At 38.8% G+C, this 19408-nt stretch overlaps 1 protein-coding gene across 2 annotated transcripts in view; it reads right to left on the bottom strand.

The window, feature by feature from the left end:
- The window catches only part of RCOR1 (REST corepressor 1), a 109064-nt gene that overhangs the window by 18593 nt on the left and 71063 nt on the right, over positions 1 to 19408 (bottom strand). For both annotated transcript variants that reach the window (XM_004376708.2, XM_023731772.1), the window contains exons 4-6: positions 2224 to 2276; positions 664 to 825; positions 64 to 182 (exon numbers count right to left, since the gene is read on the bottom strand). In XM_004376708.2, the coding sequence (XP_004376765.1) occupies positions 64 to 182; positions 664 to 825; positions 2224 to 2276 (334 nt within the window). The remainder of the gene's footprint in view (positions 1 to 63; positions 183 to 663; positions 826 to 2223; positions 2277 to 19408) is intronic.

Raw genomic sequence — 19408 nt, forward strand, 5'->3', positions numbered from 1 at the left:
TACAAATTCTAGCAACTCAAAGATTCCCCTAAGTGGTGAGACAACAGCCCCGCTGACACTGACCTTTCCTCTCGCTCCCGTTTTTGTTTCCGAGCATGGCGATCCATCACGCTGGTTTTAGTCCTCGTCTTCTTCCAGGAGTAGTAAAATTTCACCAGACTTGCAATAGATTTATCAGGAAGCTAATATAAAAAATGAGTTGGTTTAAGATTTAAAGCTAGTCTTTAAAAATTAGGTGTGTTTAGATACATTTCATAAAGGTCACTCACATATTCAGAAATAAGTCAACCCCCCCTTTTTTTAAATCTAATAAAAGAATCTTTATCAATACATTTTCAAATTACTGAAGTTTGACTGTAAGTGAAACTTATCCCATGAAAGATTGTATCTCAAAATGAATCAGAGTTTTTCATATACACAGTATTCTTAACACTTTTGGTTTACTTAAAAAAAAAAATTCACTTTAATACTTACTGCAAATGTCAGTAAGTTTTGATGGTAAGAGTCTACCAAACAGCTTTCTAGAATGAGCTGCTTTTTCTAAGGGGAGCTTCACTAACAATGGGGATACCCATACTTGAGAGTGATACCCCATCTCTCAGGTGTGCTGCAGAGTAGTGAGCCTGGACTGGGCGGAAGAGGAGAATGGGCTAATGTACTTACCATTTGTTGGATTCTATGAAAAGTCTTCCCATGAAAACTAAAGGCTTGTTCAAACAAGACTTTATCTTCCACAGTCCACTCATCTGGGAAGGGGGTAAAGTTGGGCAAATCAGCCAATGATTTTTCAATATTATGCTTATGCCAAAATAGCATCCCAAGAGCCTAGAAAAACAATACCAGTGAAATTTTAGAGCAAACAAAAGACTTGATGAAATATTAAAATGGAATGAAGGTGACAAAAGAAGAGCATGCACTTCTTTACATCCAGATGAAGTAATAAAGAGCTAACTCATACATGGTGCTAAATGGTAGACATGGTTATACAGCTTTTTGTACATAACTCATTTATTTCACAAGCCCTGAGAGGCAAGCTCTGTTATTCCCACTTCTCAAATCAGAATATCGAGGCCCTGAGATATTACTAACTAACTTGCAGGTAAGTGGCTGAAGCAGGATCCAAATCCAAGCAGAGTGGCCCCAGAATCTGTACCCTTAACATGCACATACTAATGCCTCTGTCTATGAAAGGAGAAAGTCGTTTATAAACCATTATACATCTTTTCAGCTCACGAAGGAAAAAATATACAAATGGGTAAGGAACAAATCAGAAACAAAAGAGAGAGAATTCAGGAACACTTTCCTGAGAAAATTTCCCATATTACAATTCTAAAGTAAAAATGATCATACTTTTGAAGACTAAATTCCTTAAGAATTCAAACAAGTATATTTTGCAAACACCAAATAATAATTATACTTTCTAAATAGAATTTAAAATCGAGGATTTTCTGAGCAATCTAGTGAAGTTGATGTTCAGGATTTAGAAAAAGAGAAGCATACATTTCTTGCTTTGAAAGATTCTAGGAATATTTTATTGTTCCTGGTTTTTCTTAAAGTGCCTTTAATGACCAGGGCAGAATAATTAAAAGTAAGGCCAGGGATGGAAGAAAGAGTACAATTGATACAACCTAAAATAGTCATGCCTTCTGGCCTTGGGCTGAATGAGAAATGATAGTAACGTACAGGCTGTAGGACCTAGATCAATGCCATGGAAAACACAAATCCCATTAAATATGCTTGAAATAGTTAGAAATAAGGCCGAAATAAGATGTCATCACATTTTGGGAGAAAAATAAATTTTGTGGATTTCTCATCAATAGGCTCCAATTTTTTTTTTTTTACACTTAGTCCAATTTTTTACAACCTGAAAGTGATTCAGAATAATGAATATTAAAACACTGTAGGTCTGACTCGGATAATATGGCTCGGGGGGAAAAAAAAAAATCACACAATCAGAAGAATGGCAAGCACATCACAATTAGACAGTGTGGTGCCCCTTCAACGGCAACTGCCCAAACTGCTGCAGACCCGCAGATCGAATCACAGAGACCTCAAATACTCACCTCAAACAGCAAAAGTGACCAGAGCTTCCTTGTGTAACACTGCTAGTAACCACCAAAATATTGCTAACGAGGAAACATTGCTACTCAACACAGAAAAGAAAAAAAATTAATGGGTTGGCTACAAAAACCCATTGTTAATAAAAGAAAATCATGTCATTACCTGCTCCATGTTGTACCCATGCTTCTCTTTAGCAATGGCAATGTATTCGTCCACTGAAAAACAAGACCAGAGACCAGTAAACAGACTGAGGAACAGAGCAGTCTATGTCTGCTGGAACTGACATTGATTGATATATATACACACATATATATGCAGATACATATATACATATACACATATATATTTCAAGCCTGCCATGCACAAGACTAAGAATAGAGAATAGAAGGTAACAAAATAGCATCATATAAAAGGATCTCATCAAGGATCCTGCATATATAAAGCCCACCGAGAAATGGCTGGAAGAATATACTCAGATATTAAAAGTAGTTGCCTCTAGATATTACAATTATTTTCTTACTTAAAAAAAAAACAAAACTTGACTCTACTTCAATTTTCTACAACAAACAAGTATTACTTTCGTACTTCGAAAAATAATTATTTAGAAATAAAAAGAAAATGAAATCAGGGTTCATTTTTAGTCTTAGCTGAGGCTAAAGAACAAGTATGCTATTTTTATGTATTAAAAAAAAAATCTTAGAGATGAATTCCAAATTTTGTATAAGCTGTCCATCACTGAGTCCTGAGCTCCTAAGGACCTTATCACTCAGCTCACCAGCTTGCAGCCCTGAACAAAACACTAAGCTGCTCTGAGATTCAGAGTTCCATCTGTGAAGTCAGAACACTACTACCTTGCAGTTAGTGTATTAACCTAAAAAGTTAAAAAGCACCTTGCAATGGTAATGAGGGAAAAGTGCCTTACAACTGGGTTTTAGGTGTTGTAAAGAAATTATTTCTAATTTTGTCAGATGTGAAAATGGTATTTTTTTTTTTTTAGTCCTTATCATATTACAGTGTTTATGGAGACATGACACAATGCCCAGTATGGGCTTTAAAATACTCCAAGAAAGAAGAGCAAGGGGAAAGACCTATGAAATAAAATCAGCAAAATGTTAATAATTTAGAGTAGGAGATAGTTACATAAGAGTTCACAGTATTCTCTTTACTTTCGTGTGTGATTTCCATAATAAAAAGTTAAAATAAATAAAGGCAATGGCTCTTTAAAAAAAGCCTAGCAATACAAGGTGAGGCCCAATAATGAAGCTATTATTGCCACAAAAGAACTCTCAAAGAACTTCAGGGTTAGGAAGCATTGGGTGTACTACTACATAGACAGTGATGGACAAGCAGCCCCAAGTTATAACAGGGGGAAGGGACAAAATGAAGAGAACATTTTAGTTCAGCATAGGCAGAACTAATCATAAATTTATTTGAACAAATGTTTCAGTTCAACAAGTATCTATTTACAATCAATATGTTCTAGGCGAGGTACTGGGGTTATAAAAGAGGCGGCATGGCTGGGCCCTCAGGAATTTAAGAGTCTAGTAGGGGAGCTAGGCACAGGTAGATAATTTCGACATAAGGGGCAAGAGCTAGCTGTCAAGCACTAAGGAAAACACCACAGAAAAGACTGGCTCAGGCCCAGGAGAAGATGCCATCCACAAAGGTGAATCTACTTCCTCCCTAAGGGTTTTCTAGTCTTTCTTCCCAGGCATACCGCTGGTGGTGCTCTGGCTACACATTTGGCTACTAACCAAAAGGTTCTGGGTTCGAACCCACCCAGCAGTTCTGAAGAAGCAAGACCTGGTGATCTGCTCCCATGAAGATTAGTCAAGAAAATCCTAAGGGGCAGGTCTACGCTGTTGCATGGGGTTGCTGTGAGTCTGAATTGACTTGCTGGCAACTAACAAAAACAGTCAATAGCACTACCTTATAGTCATGTATGATCTGTCTTTACATATGAATTATAAATAAAACCGCCACTACACCTTATTCCCTCTCTCCCCTAAATCTCACTTTCCAGGTGACCAGTAACAGTTTCAGATTATCTCTCCAGATCTTCTCTGATGATAGATTCTTTTAAAAATAGAAATGCGGTCTTACTAAACTTGCTTTTTGTGACTTGTTTTTATTGACAGTATGTGGTATCTTTCCGTATCTATGGCACTCATTTACCTTATTTAATTAGTCCTTTAGTCACGGACATTAAACTGTCCAGTTTTTTCTCTTATACACTGCCATGAACGTTCCCATACAGATATCTTTGTCAAAGTGCACGTACCCTTAATACATCAAATTGGTTTTGCCAACTTACGCTGTCAGTCACGACCTCACTTGGAACCCTACAACCCCAGTAAGGGAGGGAGAAGTACAGTGACCGAACATACAGTTGAGAAACTAGGTTCAGAGTGGTTCACTTGCCTATTGTCACACAGCTAGTAAATAAAAAACCAAAAACGGTTGCCACTGAGTCAATTCTGACTCATGGCAACCCCACGTGCTACAGAGTAGAACTGCTACGTAGGGTTTTCATGGCTGTGACCTTTCGGAAGCAGATTGCCAGGCTTATCTTTCAAGGCGCCTCTGGGTGGGTTCGAACTGCCAACCCTTCAGTTAGCAAGCTAAGTGCTTAACCGTTTATGCCACTCAGGGACTCCTTGATAGTAAATAGAAGAAATCTAATAAATTAAAAGTCAGATCTTCTAAATTTCATTATGCTATTCAATTATGCCATAACTATCCTCCTAACCACAGTATAACTGACAATCAATTTAGGAAAAAGAAATCAATTGTGAATAAGAATTCAAACACTTTTATTAGTATATATTCTTACAATCTGGACAAAAATGTTTCCATCGACAAAAGAAAAAGTCAACCTAATTCAAACAGTTAATAATCACCTATAGTGCAACTCAATATTAATTTCAATACTAAGGCACTAATTTTCTATTTCTTTTTTTTTAACCTCTATAATGACTGCAAACTAACTGGTTACTTCACCCAGAGTATACTAGAATTTCAATTTACCTGAAAGCTAACTAATTACAACCTAAATGATTTTAGTTTGTTACAAAAGTTGAAACTAGTGATTAAAAGCGGAGGTGGGGGGGATGATTATTCCAAAACATGTTGCTTGGTTTTACTTCACAGTAGGGTGGGTTCTGTCAAATAAGAGAAGAGTGCTCTAAGTTTCTAAAGATGCTCCTGTGAGGCTGCACGGAAGGTGGCCGTGTGCACCGGCAAAGACCTCAATGAGTGGGGCAGCACACGAGAGCAGAAGACAAAAAACGGGTAAGGAAAGGTGTTCAAGAACTCTGGGTCAAGAATATGTGAGGGGAAAGAGAGAAAACAATCTACAGTGACTTCAGGGTCAACCCTGGAAAAGGCCTGCTTATTTACTGTCTAATAATGGCTTTCAGGCTTCCTTCTTTTAATAAATATTTGTTGACAAGTAACCCCAAACTTCTGCACAATTTCACCTCTGTGCACACAGATTTCCAAACACAATATTTACCTTAGCTGAGTAGGGAATGTGTGCAGGGTCACACAGTGTGTCACATGACCTTTAAGCACTTCAGCACACAGGCTGGCCGGGTGCAGGAGGCCCTGCAGTGCCTGCCCAGGAGCCAGTCGCCAGATCCCACGGTGCTGGCAGACATTGCCTGCTCAGTAGTCTGCTCCGCTGAACCAGTCGAGGGCATAAAAAGCCTTAGGTGCATTGTCTCCAACTAGATTTAGCTGAAAAATTACAAGCATCTTTGCACGCTACTCTATTTTCTTTTGGTTTTGTTTTCTAACATGAGAATTGGCAGGAGGTAGTAAAAGTAAAACTGACTGACAAGGTGGATTCTGACTGCAGCAGCTGAGGTTGGCTATAACATTTGCAATGCTGTAAACAGAAGACATTCTTACTAAGGTAGCCTTTAAAAATCACATACCTTTCAGATTTTCTTGGAGATCACCCTGAGGACTCAAATCTAAAGTAAAGGAAGATAGAACGCTACAGTTATAGCTACTTAAGTGCGGTCACTGGCCATTTCTGCCAGGTATTCTGAAGGTTGTGATGAAATGAGTTAATATATGGAAAGCCTTGTAATCTGTAAATGAATTACCATCTGACACCCATCAGCAAATACACCTTTCATTCTTCTGTCTTCACTGCCTAACTAACATTAGGCAAACACTTACTGAATGACCACTTGGGATACTGTGATACGTACAATGGCAACATTTTGGGTTCTTCCCCCAGCAAGGTAAAAGGCAGCACAGTTTAGGTATGGGGTAAAGCGATGGCACTCAACAACAAGAAAGCCCCAGGTCAAATACTATCTCTACCTCTTGATAAACTGAGTTCAGATCGCAGTGCCTAGCACACAGTAAGCACTACATTTAATTACTGTATTACCTTAAGTAATTTCCTTGACCTTTCCAGGAATTAGCTCTCCCCAGTAGATACAGCCATCTGCACAAATAATGCTGGTGACAGGCATTGTTTCTTGCTGCTTTCCTACTCCAGTCCTCAGTTCTTGTTCTCTTTAATAATCAGAAGGGCACAGCTACCTACTATAATTTCTAGAATGCTCCGTGTCCACTACACACCCTGCTCCTTTATAGTGTATGTCAGTAGGGCAGTGAAGAAAATGGAAAGTGTATTCTATAACACCTCCTAAGTGGTTTCCTTAAGTAAAGCAAAATAAGCTTCCAATTTAAGAAAACAAAACCCATTCTCAACTGCCCTCATAAAAAACATAGAAAGATAACGAGACGGTTAAGGTAGATGAATAAAAGATCAAACAGAAAGAGGAGCAAGAGTAATACAAGCTACCTGAGACAAACTGCTCTGAAGCCAATACAGTAGGGATCCCTGGGGACTTTTCCAATAAGTTCTATCTCTGAGAGTAATAATCTTGATTTCACCCTCAAAAGACTAAGGCAATCCAGAGTTAATCCCAGTCTGGGAGTGAGGAGCCACAGTGCGCCAGAGATCTGTCATGTGAACTGTGATCATGATGAGGGGCAAAGTTCACATGGCTTCAGGAAATGCTGAGAAATGTTCTGGGCCTGGGCACATGTACGCACCAGCCTCTCCCAACTCTCAGGACAGTCCCAGGGAGTCACCTGTGTGGGAGAATGTGCAGGACTGCCTTGTACAGTTTATCTGACATTTTAATCTGTCACAGAAGCGGAAGCATCAATCACTGGGCTAACTGTCCTCTGCTTTAATAACAATTCCATAATTGCATACATGCAGTATTTTTTAAAACCTGGAAATTCCTATTAAGCCAAGGAGAGTTGTTTAATCTTAAATTATGATAAATAAAGATATGAATCACGCTGATTCTCTAACGACTACAAGGACTGTCCAAGCCCATGGTTTTTCGGAAGAGACAAGAACTCGCATGTGGAGAGCACAGAGGTAAGTAAGTTATGCTGCTGTGCTAAAGATCACCTAAACACAGTATGTGCGCGTATGCGTGTGTTCCTCACTCAAACTTACACAACTCCTAAAGCTTAGTCAAACATTTAACTGAACTGTGCTTCCTATGTACAAAACACGGTATTAAATACCAGGCCAAAATACAAAAGCAAAAATTAATCCATTTCCTGCAGCAGCTTAAGCTAACACACAGGTAACTGGAGAGAACATTAATACATGAAAAAACAGTGTAGACGTAGGACAGCATGGAAATGCAAAATAATCTGTAAATAATAATGAAGGTAAGTGAAGAAAAGCTTCCTAAACATTGATTTAGGAAATAATGTTGGAATCATTTATTCCCTCTCCTTGAGCATAGAGAATGGGACCCAGTTGGAGCTGGGCTCACAGGAGTTTACTATATGACAACAACCATTGTTCTAAGCTCTTTACAAGGATTATTTTTTTAATTCTTTCCAATAATTCTATTATCATCCCATTCACAAATGAGGAAAATGAGGCTCAAAGAAGTTAAGTAACTTGCCCAGGGTCACAGAGCTTGTAAACAGCAAAAACAGAACTTACATACACTCAGACAGTCCGACCCCAGAAACCATGACCTTGAATCTCTCTGTGCTATCCATCTCTTGAGTAGAGGAGATAGAGGAAGGAGGGCATTTCAGATAAGGAGACCAGGCTGCACATGACAGGGGACTAAGCAAGGCTGATCAACACACTCTATCTAGCTTGAATGGAGTTAAGAATAACTGTGGTTGATGAAGAAAGTGACAGAAAGAGGATGAGAGACAGATGGTGGCCTTGTGCTGAGCTTCCCTTCTTCTATATTCATGTTTTAATCCAACGAACTAAATGCCCTTAGTATCATTAGTAAGAGTCTCAAATTCTACTGCAAAAAGGGGAAGGATACAGATGAAAATTGCCACAGTAACCTCAACTCACCCCTCCCCCATACTGCAGAGATTCAGAACACCTTGTGGTCTTGCGTATTCTACACAGAGCAATGGGAGGCCAGCCTGAGGTGGTCTGAGGACAGAGCCACAGCTTTAACGCAGCTTTTAAAAATTATCCTAACATTTGCAGTAGCATCAGGTACTGCAGGGGAAACATGGCACCAGTTTTTCTCTCCTAACTCAAACTGAGCATGCCAAAATTTTCTTCAAGAATACGATAACATCATGGCATTTCCTTTTACTCCTTTTATGATTAAAATAAGAAATGAGTTATCACTGTAACTCACTGAGAATCAAAACCAGCTCAAATCATTCAAGCAAAACAATTATGCCACCTGGTGGGCACAGACATTACTACAGTTAACATCTCTCAATAGCTATCTTTGCTGTTGTGTGCCACCAAGTCAACTCCAACTCATAGTGACCCTATAGGACAGAGCAGAACTGTCCAAAGGGTTTCCTAGGCTGTAATCTTTGCAGGAGCAGACCACCAGGTCTTTTCTTCCACGGAGCCACTGGTGGGTTCGAACTGCCGACTTTTCCGTTAGCAACCAAATGTTTAATCACTGGGCCACCAGGGCTCCTTACATCTATCTTTAGGGGGAGTAAAGAAGGCACAAGAAACAAGAAAACACACACACATATACATATACACTAGAGAAGCTTATGAGATGCTTCTGATCAACCAGGATTGGGAGCTACTAAATTGGAGTACAGCAACGATTAAGTGCTCCACAGCTAACCAAAAGGTCAGCCCTTCAAACCCACCAGTGGCTCAGCGGAAAAAAAGACTCGGAGATCTGCTCCTAGAAAGATTACAGCCTAATAAACCTTATGGAGGCAGTTCTAGTCTGTCCTATAGGGTCGCTGTGAGTCAGAAGTGACTCAAGAGCACCCAACATTAATGGCGTTAAAGGGCTTTGCCAGAGCATTTATATAATCAACCAGTCCTTCAAAGACAGCAATACAATGCAATTTATTTTTGAAGAGGTTTTGTGTTCTTTTTAAATATGTTCTTGTATTTCTGGTGAAAGTATACACAGCCAAACAGGTTCCCACTCAACAATTTCTACAGATACTGTTCAGTGACACCAGTTACATTCCTTCGTTGTGTCAACATTCTCGTGATTTCCGTTCTCGTTGTTCCACTCCTGTCAATTTAGTCTCACTGTTCTCAACCGTCTCATCTATGCTGTAGAGTGACTGTTCTCTAACTATGCTGTACAGTAACTGTTCTTTGGCCTCAGACAGAACATTTTTTAAAAATCACAGTTCTCAAGGGTGAATTCTTTACTTTTTGACCTAACTTGCTATTTAGTTAAAAGGTGTTTTCAGGGTACAGTTTCTGTTCAAGGTTTAAAGAGTATCTCAGGGCAAACAGTCGTAGGGATTCCACTAGTCTCATGAAGAGGCTATTTCTTAATGTAGTTATAGAATGAGGCCCCACCACCACCTATCAGTTAATTCTACAAAATCCCACCCAGTTTCACACAATCTGATCTGCTGGAGATAAGAAATATGAATATCATACTCGACTATACATATTTAGATTCAGCTTCTGGCATCTATTCCCAACTAAACTGTATACTATCTCCTTCCTCCAGTTTCAAGTATATGACTGGATACATCCTACATTCCCCTTCCTCTCTGTACCGTATTTTTACTTACTGGTAGAAAAGTAGATTGACCATATGACCTTAAAAATCTCTTCCAGTGTTAATATTTTATGAGTAATTTTTTTAATTTTAAATGTTAAATTTAAACCTTTTTGTGTGTGCTGCATTAAAAAAAAAAATTAAATCCTAAGAGAAAAACGATAAGAGCTTCCCTCCATTCTTACCTCAGTACACATATATTCATGTATCCTTCCAGAAAGTTTAAATATTTACTTTCTTATGTATCCTTATGTAAGATGGATCTGTACTATATAATATACATCATATGTAGAATCTCACGTTTTTTAAAATGAATAATCACTAGAATCACATTTAGCTATGATTTACCAAGACAAGGAGCCCTGGTAGCTCAGTGGTTAAGAGTTTGGCTACTAACAAAAAGGTTGGCAGTCTGAATCCACCAGGTGCTTCTTAGAAACCCTATAGGGCAGTTCTACTCTGTTCTACAGGGTTGCTATGAGTCAGAATCGACTCGATAAGCAATGGGTTTGGTTTTTTTTTTTAATCAAGACAATATACCTCCTCTCATTAAAAATGCCCAAAATGCATGGTAAAGAACAAATCAGTGCAGTGACACACCCTCCCTCTCCATCTCGTTCACATCAAGCCAACTCACTGGATGACTGAGTCCCTAAGCGGGCAACTGAGTACTCAAAATAATTTCGTTTGCTCCAATTTATGTTTTGCTCTGTAAACTATGAGCTGAAGGAAGGAACTATGTTTAAAACAAGGACAGTATCTCCCTTGACTAGAGTAAACATCCTCTGACATTAAAAGGGGGAAAAAATAAGAAAACTGACACCGTTGATTCTCCCCTAACCTCACAGAAGCCTACGGTGGAGATAGCCTGGGACCATGAGTCAAAATCCTGATTTCCGTCAGGAACTTGCTGGTTGAGCTACCTATAAGACAAAGTAGTAGGGTAATCAAAATATATAAATGTAAAGTAGTAAAGTTAATTTCCTTCATAAATATTTGAGAGATTCATCTAGAGGTGGGGGTACAATTTACTGCCATACAACTGGTTTAACAAGGAATACCAAACCCAGTCCTTTAACCCCATCAATGCTGTGCTCCAATTTAGCAGTCCCAATCCTGACTGATCAGAATTATCTCATAAACTTGTTTAAGATACTGGTTCTTAGGCCCCTCCCTGTTCTGCCTATGTGTGCACACGTGTACATGTATGTATGAGGGAAACACAGTGGGAGGCTATGTTACAAGTAGTAGTACATGTATACATGTACAAACAAGGCTCTGCTTATAAAAAGCAGGAAAACAGGTCACTTCCCCTCTATAGGCCCTGGGACTGGAAGCTCAGGTACACAGTGGTGCAGTGAGGCTGCAGTGAGCGTACAGTGAGGGTGTGGTGAGGGTACAGTGAGAGTGCAGTGAGGGTGCAATGAGGGTGCAGTGTGGATACAGTGAGGGTATAGTGAGAGTATGGCGTGCAGCACGTGTGCTGGGAGGGGGCAGATTATCCCACAGTATGTCCTACCATTTTCAATGCTTGAATCTTGAGAGGAGTTTTTCTTTTTCCAGTACAGAAACCCTCAGTAAGCACTGTTGTAAAGACAGGCTCTTTAAGAGCTTTCAAAGTAGGTTGCAGCAGAGTGATATTTTATAATAAACTAATATATTTCACATTTAATTATTATTCATTGATTCAACAACATTCTCAGGCCTACTGTGTGTCCAGTGCTACTTATATAGTCATGATTAAAATAAACAATCTCTGCCCTCATGGAACTTACAGTCAGGCTGGAAAGAGAAATAATTACACAAGTAATTAATTCCAATTATTATAATGCCGGAGAAAAAGAAACATGAATGCACTTAAGTGGGAAACCTGAGCTGCAGAATGAGGGCAGACTTTCTTTTCTACTGGAAAAGCACATTATAAATTCCTGCTCGCATGTTATTTATAGTAGGGAAAAACTGAAAAAAAAAAAAAAAAAAGCTCAATGTTCAACAATGGGACATGGTTAAACAAATTAAGGTGCAGAACAGAATATCATTCAGCATCAAAACTCAGTTTAATTTTTAATTACAGGAAAAATTAAAGCTGAAAAACTATAAGTATGATCCCATTTGTGTTTAAAATCCTCTTAAGACTCCCTTTTAAGAATTCCCAGGCCACAGTTCTGCATTACATTTGAACACGGCTGCCTTGGTAACCTTTTTTGTTTTCTACAAATCAGTAAAAGGAACAAGACTGGGACTAAGATCTGGCCTGACTCTACATACATGTCAAAGAAGACAAGACTACCTATCTAGTAAGTCTTTTTAGATTTCTTGTTACCAGTATCACTTTGTTTTGCTAACTTTCAACTGATTCTCTACATGCAAGCAAGGAGTGTGAGAAGTCATGCTACTGCCTCCAGAGCCGCAGGACCCCCAGGAGAGAAGAAGCGGTGCTAGTTGCCAAGAGGACCAGAACGACCAGTCACTTGGGACTGGGTGACACAGGGTGCACTATGGAGCCTGGTGTGCTGGCAGAGTACGAAAATAGCAGGAGACCCCTGTGTCTTTGGAGTCCCTGGGTGGTGCAAACGGTTAACGTGCTCAGCTGTTTGTTAACAGAAGGTTGGAGGTTTGAGTCTACCTAGAGGTGCCTGGGAAAAAAGATCTGGCGATCTACTTCTGAAAAATCAGCCACTGAAAACCCTATGGAGCACAGTTCTACTCTGACACACATGGGGTTGCCATGAGCTGGGAGTCAACCTGACAGCAACTGGCCTAGGTCTTTCTGTCAAAATCAGGGGTTCCCTCTTCCTCTTCCCCAGCAAGCCAGTCTGAAAGCCATTAGTTAGAGCTGAGCATCTGGGGTAGAGATGAAGTGGGGTGAGAAGGGAGTCCTCAAGGGAGGGCAGTCTGGAATGGGGTGAGGAGAATGCCCAAAGATGGGGGAGGGGAAGCGGGTGGAGCATCCATGCAAGAGAGCATCTGCACAATCACAACGGGGTCTGGGGAGCAGAGCCAACCGGGAGATGAAGTCATATCACAGAAACAGAATGCCTAGTTGGTCTCTTCAATAGAAATCTGTGGAATAAACGTAGTATCATGCTTTAAACAAACAAAAACCCCACTACCGTCGAGTTGATTCCAACTCATAACGACCCCACAGGACTGAGCAGAACTGCCTCATTGGGTTTCCAAGACTGTAAATCCTTACGGAAGCAGACTGTCACATCTTTCTCCCGTGCAGCGGCTGGTGGGTTCAAACCACCGACCTTCTGGTTAGCAGGCGTGTTAAAGGCCACCTGAACTGCCTACCTAACCCCATGCTGCTGTGATCTCTGTCTCCGCTGCTGATTTGACTTCCTAAACCCATCAAACCTCCCTTTAACAGCACTAGCCTGGTTAGGGCATCTACTTCTTTCGCCTGGAACTGTATCAACAACTTACCACCTCTAGTTCCTATTCTCTAAACCACAGGGCTGTCAGTGAGCTTTCTAGTATAAATCTTACCCCTTCTAGCCAAAAATCCTTCAGGGGATCTTCATCTCTTTAAAAGCTGGCCTGCCTTTTCAGTGTCACTCCTTCTCACTCCCCCAAAGACAATATGTGTCCCAGCCAGGCGGGTCTCAAAACTAAAGCACTGGACTCTCCCTCCAATCCCCCTATCTCCCTGCCTTTACAGATACAAATGCATGCCATCATTTCTCCTGTTTAGAGTGCATTTGTGCCCCATATCCATCCTGCAAACTCCTATTCATTCTTCTACCTTTTACTCAAATGCCAATGGTCTCCAAAGCTTTCCTTTTTCCCACTGAGGAAAAGTTAAGAGTTTTATGCTGGGTCCCAATGGCAGCAACAGAACACAAAATGGTACAGAGAGATGCTGGATGCTAAAACAATGTAAGACCAACTGTCCTACTGTCCAGTTAGTGAGCAATTTTCTATTTCTTTCTCACTGTTGCCAAAGCTCCAGATTCCACCACATGATGATGTTTATTTTTACTTCACTCATTCCTGTGTCCCCTAAATCTCATGTCACTCTTTCATCAAGTAATTATCATTAAGTCCATTTAAAAAAACCACTGCCATCAAGTCGATTCTAACTCATAGTGACCCTACGGGACGGAGGAGAACTGCCCCATAGGGTTTCCAAGGAGCACCCAGTGGATTCGAACTGCTGACCTTCTGGTTAGCAGCCGTAGCTCTTAACCTCTACACCACCAGGGTTTCCTTTCAGTAAGGAAGTTTCCACAATCATTTAATATAATACTATTTAAACCCTCTTGTTATCTATGGAGGCCTGGTGGCACTGTGGTTAAAAATTCAGCTGCTAACCAAAAGGTCAGTAGTTCGAATCCACCAGCTGCACCTTGGAAACCCTGTGGGGCAGTTCTACTCTGTCCTGTAGGGCTGCTATGAGTCGGAATTGACTTGATGGCAATGGGTTTTTCGGATTCCTATCTATGTTGCTTGGAATCATTCACATTTCCTCTACATGTAATGAATCTCTCTACAAGGCACACTGTTCTAGGCCCACTAGGTGTGTACAGGTTGTATATCCATTAAACGTTTTATTTTAGACAGCACACAAAGCAACTAGCGTAGTATTAGCGATGCTTTAAGTATTCAATTACAGTTTATTAAATGAAGCAGCAAATGAAGGCAGATACGTGAACATAAATAAAGTGCAGTCTGGAGACCAGAGATCTAGCCCGTACTCTACTCCTAACCAGCTGTGGGACCTTCAGCAATTAACTTCCTAGACCTCAGTTTTTCACCTCTAAAAAAAGATGAGTTTGACTAGAGAAAATACATGTAAATTACTTGTTTACATGTTCATTTTCTTCTCTCTCTCTCTCTCTCTATTAGACTATAAATTTCTGGAATCTCTAACACCTGACTCCAGGCACACAATGCTGCTCCATAAAAATGAATGAAAATCGCCCCATAAAACAAAATGGGACTAATGAGGCACAGCAGTCCAGGGACAAGGACTAGAAGGCAGAAGAGGACAGGAAAGCTAGTGATAGGGAACCCAAAGTTGACTAAGGACAGTGTTGACAGGTAGTGGGGTTGTTAACCATTGTCATAGGGCAACATGTGTACTGTTTAATGAGAAACTATTTTGTTCTGTAAACCTTCATCTAAAGTGAGAATAGCAGCACAACTGAAGAACGTAATCGATGTCACTGAATTGTGCATGTAGAAATTTTTGAAATGGTGTATCTTTGGCTATGTGTATTTTCATCAAAAAAGAGAAGGGAGAGGGTTGACATGTCGTGGGGTTGTTAACCAATGTCATGAAACAATATGTGTACTGACTGTTTAATGAGAAACTATTTGTTCTGTAAACCTTCACCTAAAGTACAATTAAAAAAAAAAGAATGAAAATCACTTCTCACTAGATAAACTCAAATTCAATATACAGATGGTCCCTGACTTATGACGTATTCGAGTTACAATGAACCACACTTCGACTGTCCTTTTCTGTTTTTGTACATTATTGCTGGTAATAAGTACTACACACAATGCTACAGCACATAATTTGCTGATGTCATAATCTTTAAGTTCATACGTAATGTTTCCAACCCCCAAAGACAAATAAAGATTAGATTCATAAAGATACTGATAATAAAAGGCAATTAATAATGAAAACTTGAAAAAAAAAAAGAGGTATTTGACTTAACGTCAGAACCGACTTACGACAAAGTTGTCAAAATGGGACCCCGTCGTAAGTCGGGGACTACCTGCAGTCCCCACAGAGATACTTTTGGAGGGAACTTAACATCATGAGTCTAAGATTCACCTAGATGAATAAATACTGAGCCACGATAACTGAAAAGAATGAAAATGGTACTAAAGCAGGAATCAAACAGATAGATCAATCAAATAAAAATCAAGGGCCCAACATAGACCAAAGTACCTCTGAGTTTAATACAAGTGAAAGGAAAAGAATAATTCAATAAATTCCAAATAGAGCAGATATGTAAATGGGGAGGGGGGAACAGGATAACAAGAAAACACAGGTATATACATATGTAGTTTGTTTTTTTTGGGTGGGAGGGGGACCTTTTTCAGTGTGAAAGTATACTAGGAGCCACAAATAAGATTAATAAATTTATTTATACATATATATATACACACACATACATATGTATATATATACACACATACACATATATATTTAAATCACAATAAGATTAACAAATTTTAGCTATGCATATATACATATTTAAATTAAAAAATGGAATAAGGCATAAAAAGAATTAAACAGTAGTAATGTCTTTCCAAGCAATGTTTAAGTTTAGTAATAATTTATGAAATCCATCAGTTCAGCAAAGTTTTAAAAATTAATATACCTAGTGCTAGGGAGGTTTTGGAAAACAGACACACATACATATATCTCTTTAGAGGAAATCTGGAAAAATCCACCAAAATTTAAAATATATGTACCATTTGGTCTAGCAACTCAACTTCTAAGAATCTGACTTACAGACACACCCACAGAATGTTCACTGCAGCACTGTTCAGAAATGCTTAAATTATGGAACACTCATATGTCTGCTGTTATTAGTTGCTGTCAAGTCATTCCAGAAAAAAAGACAAATCTATAGGGATTAAGAGAGTCCCTGGGTGGTCCAAACGATTAAACTGCTTGGCTGTTAACCGAAAGGTTGGAGAGATTGGAGTCTACCCAGAGGTGCCTCAGAAGGAAGGCCTGGGTGATATACTTCCAAAAAAAACAAGCCATTGAAAACCCTAAGGAACACAGTTCTACTCTGACACACATGGGGCTGCCATGAGTCAGAGTCCATTTAATGGCAACTGTTTTTTTTTTTATTTTTTATAGGGACTAACAGACATTCAGAAAATTAACAGTGGTTAACTTGGGGAAAGTTGGATTTTTTTTACTTTTTAAAATTCTAGACACTGAGTTTTGTTTTTTTCGTTTAAAAGAAATAATATATTTGTCCCTTGACCTAGGAATTCTATTTCTAGGGGTTTATCCTAAAGAAATAAATGAGAATGTTCACTGCAGCTTTTATTAAAAGAGTTTTACAAAAAGAAAGAAAAAGATTTCAAATATCTGTCCCCCACCCCCCAAAAAAGGCTAAATTATGGTATGTTCATATTTGTTACAGTTAAAAATTCAGCAAATGCACTGAGATGGTACAAAGCCCCAGATATATTAAGAACAAATTGCTAAACAACTCATATTTTATGATAAAAATCTTAAGTACTTGTTAATAGGTATTAAAATTTTAGGGAAAATACATGCATTGTAAATAGCAGCTATGGGAGGCTTTCCCCAGCTACATTATACATTCTGTATTGTTTGAATTTTCTGTAATCAGCATTTATTTTTATAATCACAAGATAATTTTTAAAACTTTCAGTAACCCTACGAGGCAGAACTCTAAACAGCCCTCTGAGAAGAAACCAACACAGAAAAAGCCATGGATCTACAGACAATCTTACACAGAATTTTGGATATCTGCTAAAACTCTAAATACGTACCAAATCTCTTAATTCTACTTAAAGTCAGAATAAATGTTAAACAACCAAGACTTACACATTGTTTTAAAATGGAAAAGGCATGTAAGAAAGACTTCTATTTTTTTGCTTATAAATGGTGGGAGGTGAAGAGGAGAGGATGGATGGCAAAGAGAACAAATTTTATATACTTGTTTGCATTAACACTGTAATTAACATTTAAAATATTTTGAGGTCTTAAATTAGACTACTAGTCAAGGAGTATGATTCCCAAAGTTGTACAAAAGAAGAACCAAAACCACATCAAAGAACCACACTATGCTCACATACTTGCATTCAGGCACTTAAACAAACTCTCTTCAGGCCACAATTCCAATTCTAGGAATATGTTTAAGAAAATATTAAAAATTAAAGTAAAAAATAAACAAAGAAGATGACAATGCCCTGTGACTCAGTTTTTCAGGACAGCTTTCTTTTACAATAGCAACAAATTAGAAACAACCTAAATATTCAACAGAATATGATGGAATATTACACAATTATTAAAAATGTATTAAAAGGGTTTTAACGACACGGGGAAGTACTTAGGTCAAAGTTTAGGAAGACAATAAACCAAAAATCAAACCAAACCCATTGCCATTGAGTTGATTCTGACTCATAGTGACCCTATAAGACAGAGCAGAACTGCACTATAGGGTTTCCAAGGAGCGACTGGTGGATTTGAACTGCTGACCTTTTAGTTAGCAGGTGAGCTCCTAACCACTGCTCCACCAGGGCTCCAAAGTGAAAGTTCTAGCGGGCACCCAGAAGACAATACACACCCACATATGGGCATACCACCATTTCAATTATGCAACTACGCACAGAAAGAAAGATTTGAAGAAAATATTCCAAAATGTTTAATAATGGTTATCATTAAGTAATGGGATAAAGGATGATTTTTTTTCTTCTTTACACTTTTCTGTGTCTTCTGAACTTTCAACAATATATGTATATATAATATATATATATGGCTTTTAAAGTTTTAACCTATATTGGCAGGGCTTACAAACTGCAAATTTATTTTAGGCACTACCATTGTTTAAAATGTCCACTAACTTTTTCACATTCTGCTCTTTTCTTTTAGGTCTAGAAAAAAAATAATAAATAAAGTTCTGACTCCAAAGACTCCAATGGGTAATAAACAGCAAAAGATATTAACACGATCTTAAGCCATAATAACAGAAGTATGCGTGGCTGGAATGAAGAGGGAAAAGAGACTTAACACACCCATCCTGGGCGCAATGTTTAGAAACATGACCCATGAGGAAGAGTTAGCAAACCTGGATACTACTCCTGGTTCTATCACTGACTACCTGTGTTAGTTTTACAATCCTCTTTGAACTGTGAAACTTTGATCTGTAAAATGGAGGCAAAAACTTCCTCTTGGGTCATTCTGAAGACTGAATGATACGGAAGCATGGAGAGCATTTTAGCTCTGTGGTTGGCATACAGACTTATCAAACACTCACTATTACTAATTTTCAGTTCTGGACATCATAATTTAAGACGGGCACTGTGACTGACTGGAATGTATCCAGAAGAGCAACAGACATGTAAAAAGACCCAGAATCATATCATCTGAAAAAAAGTTAAAGCAACTAGGTAGGTTTAGCGTGGATTAAAGTCATAAAGGAGGCAGGATGAATGAATATCTAAAACTCATATGGAAGCAGACTTAATTAGCAAAGATCAGGAAAACAAAGCTTTAAAAATTACGAGGAGGCAGATTTTCAGCTCCATGCAAGAAAGAACAGCATGTTCTAAAATGGAATAGATTATTTTTGTAA

This window comes from Trichechus manatus, unplaced genomic scaffold (assembly GCF_000243295.1).
Source record: "Trichechus manatus latirostris isolate Lorelei unplaced genomic scaffold, TriManLat1.0 scaffold00045, whole genome shotgun sequence".
Lineage (NCBI taxonomy): Eukaryota > Metazoa > Chordata > Mammalia > Sirenia > Trichechidae > Trichechus > Trichechus manatus.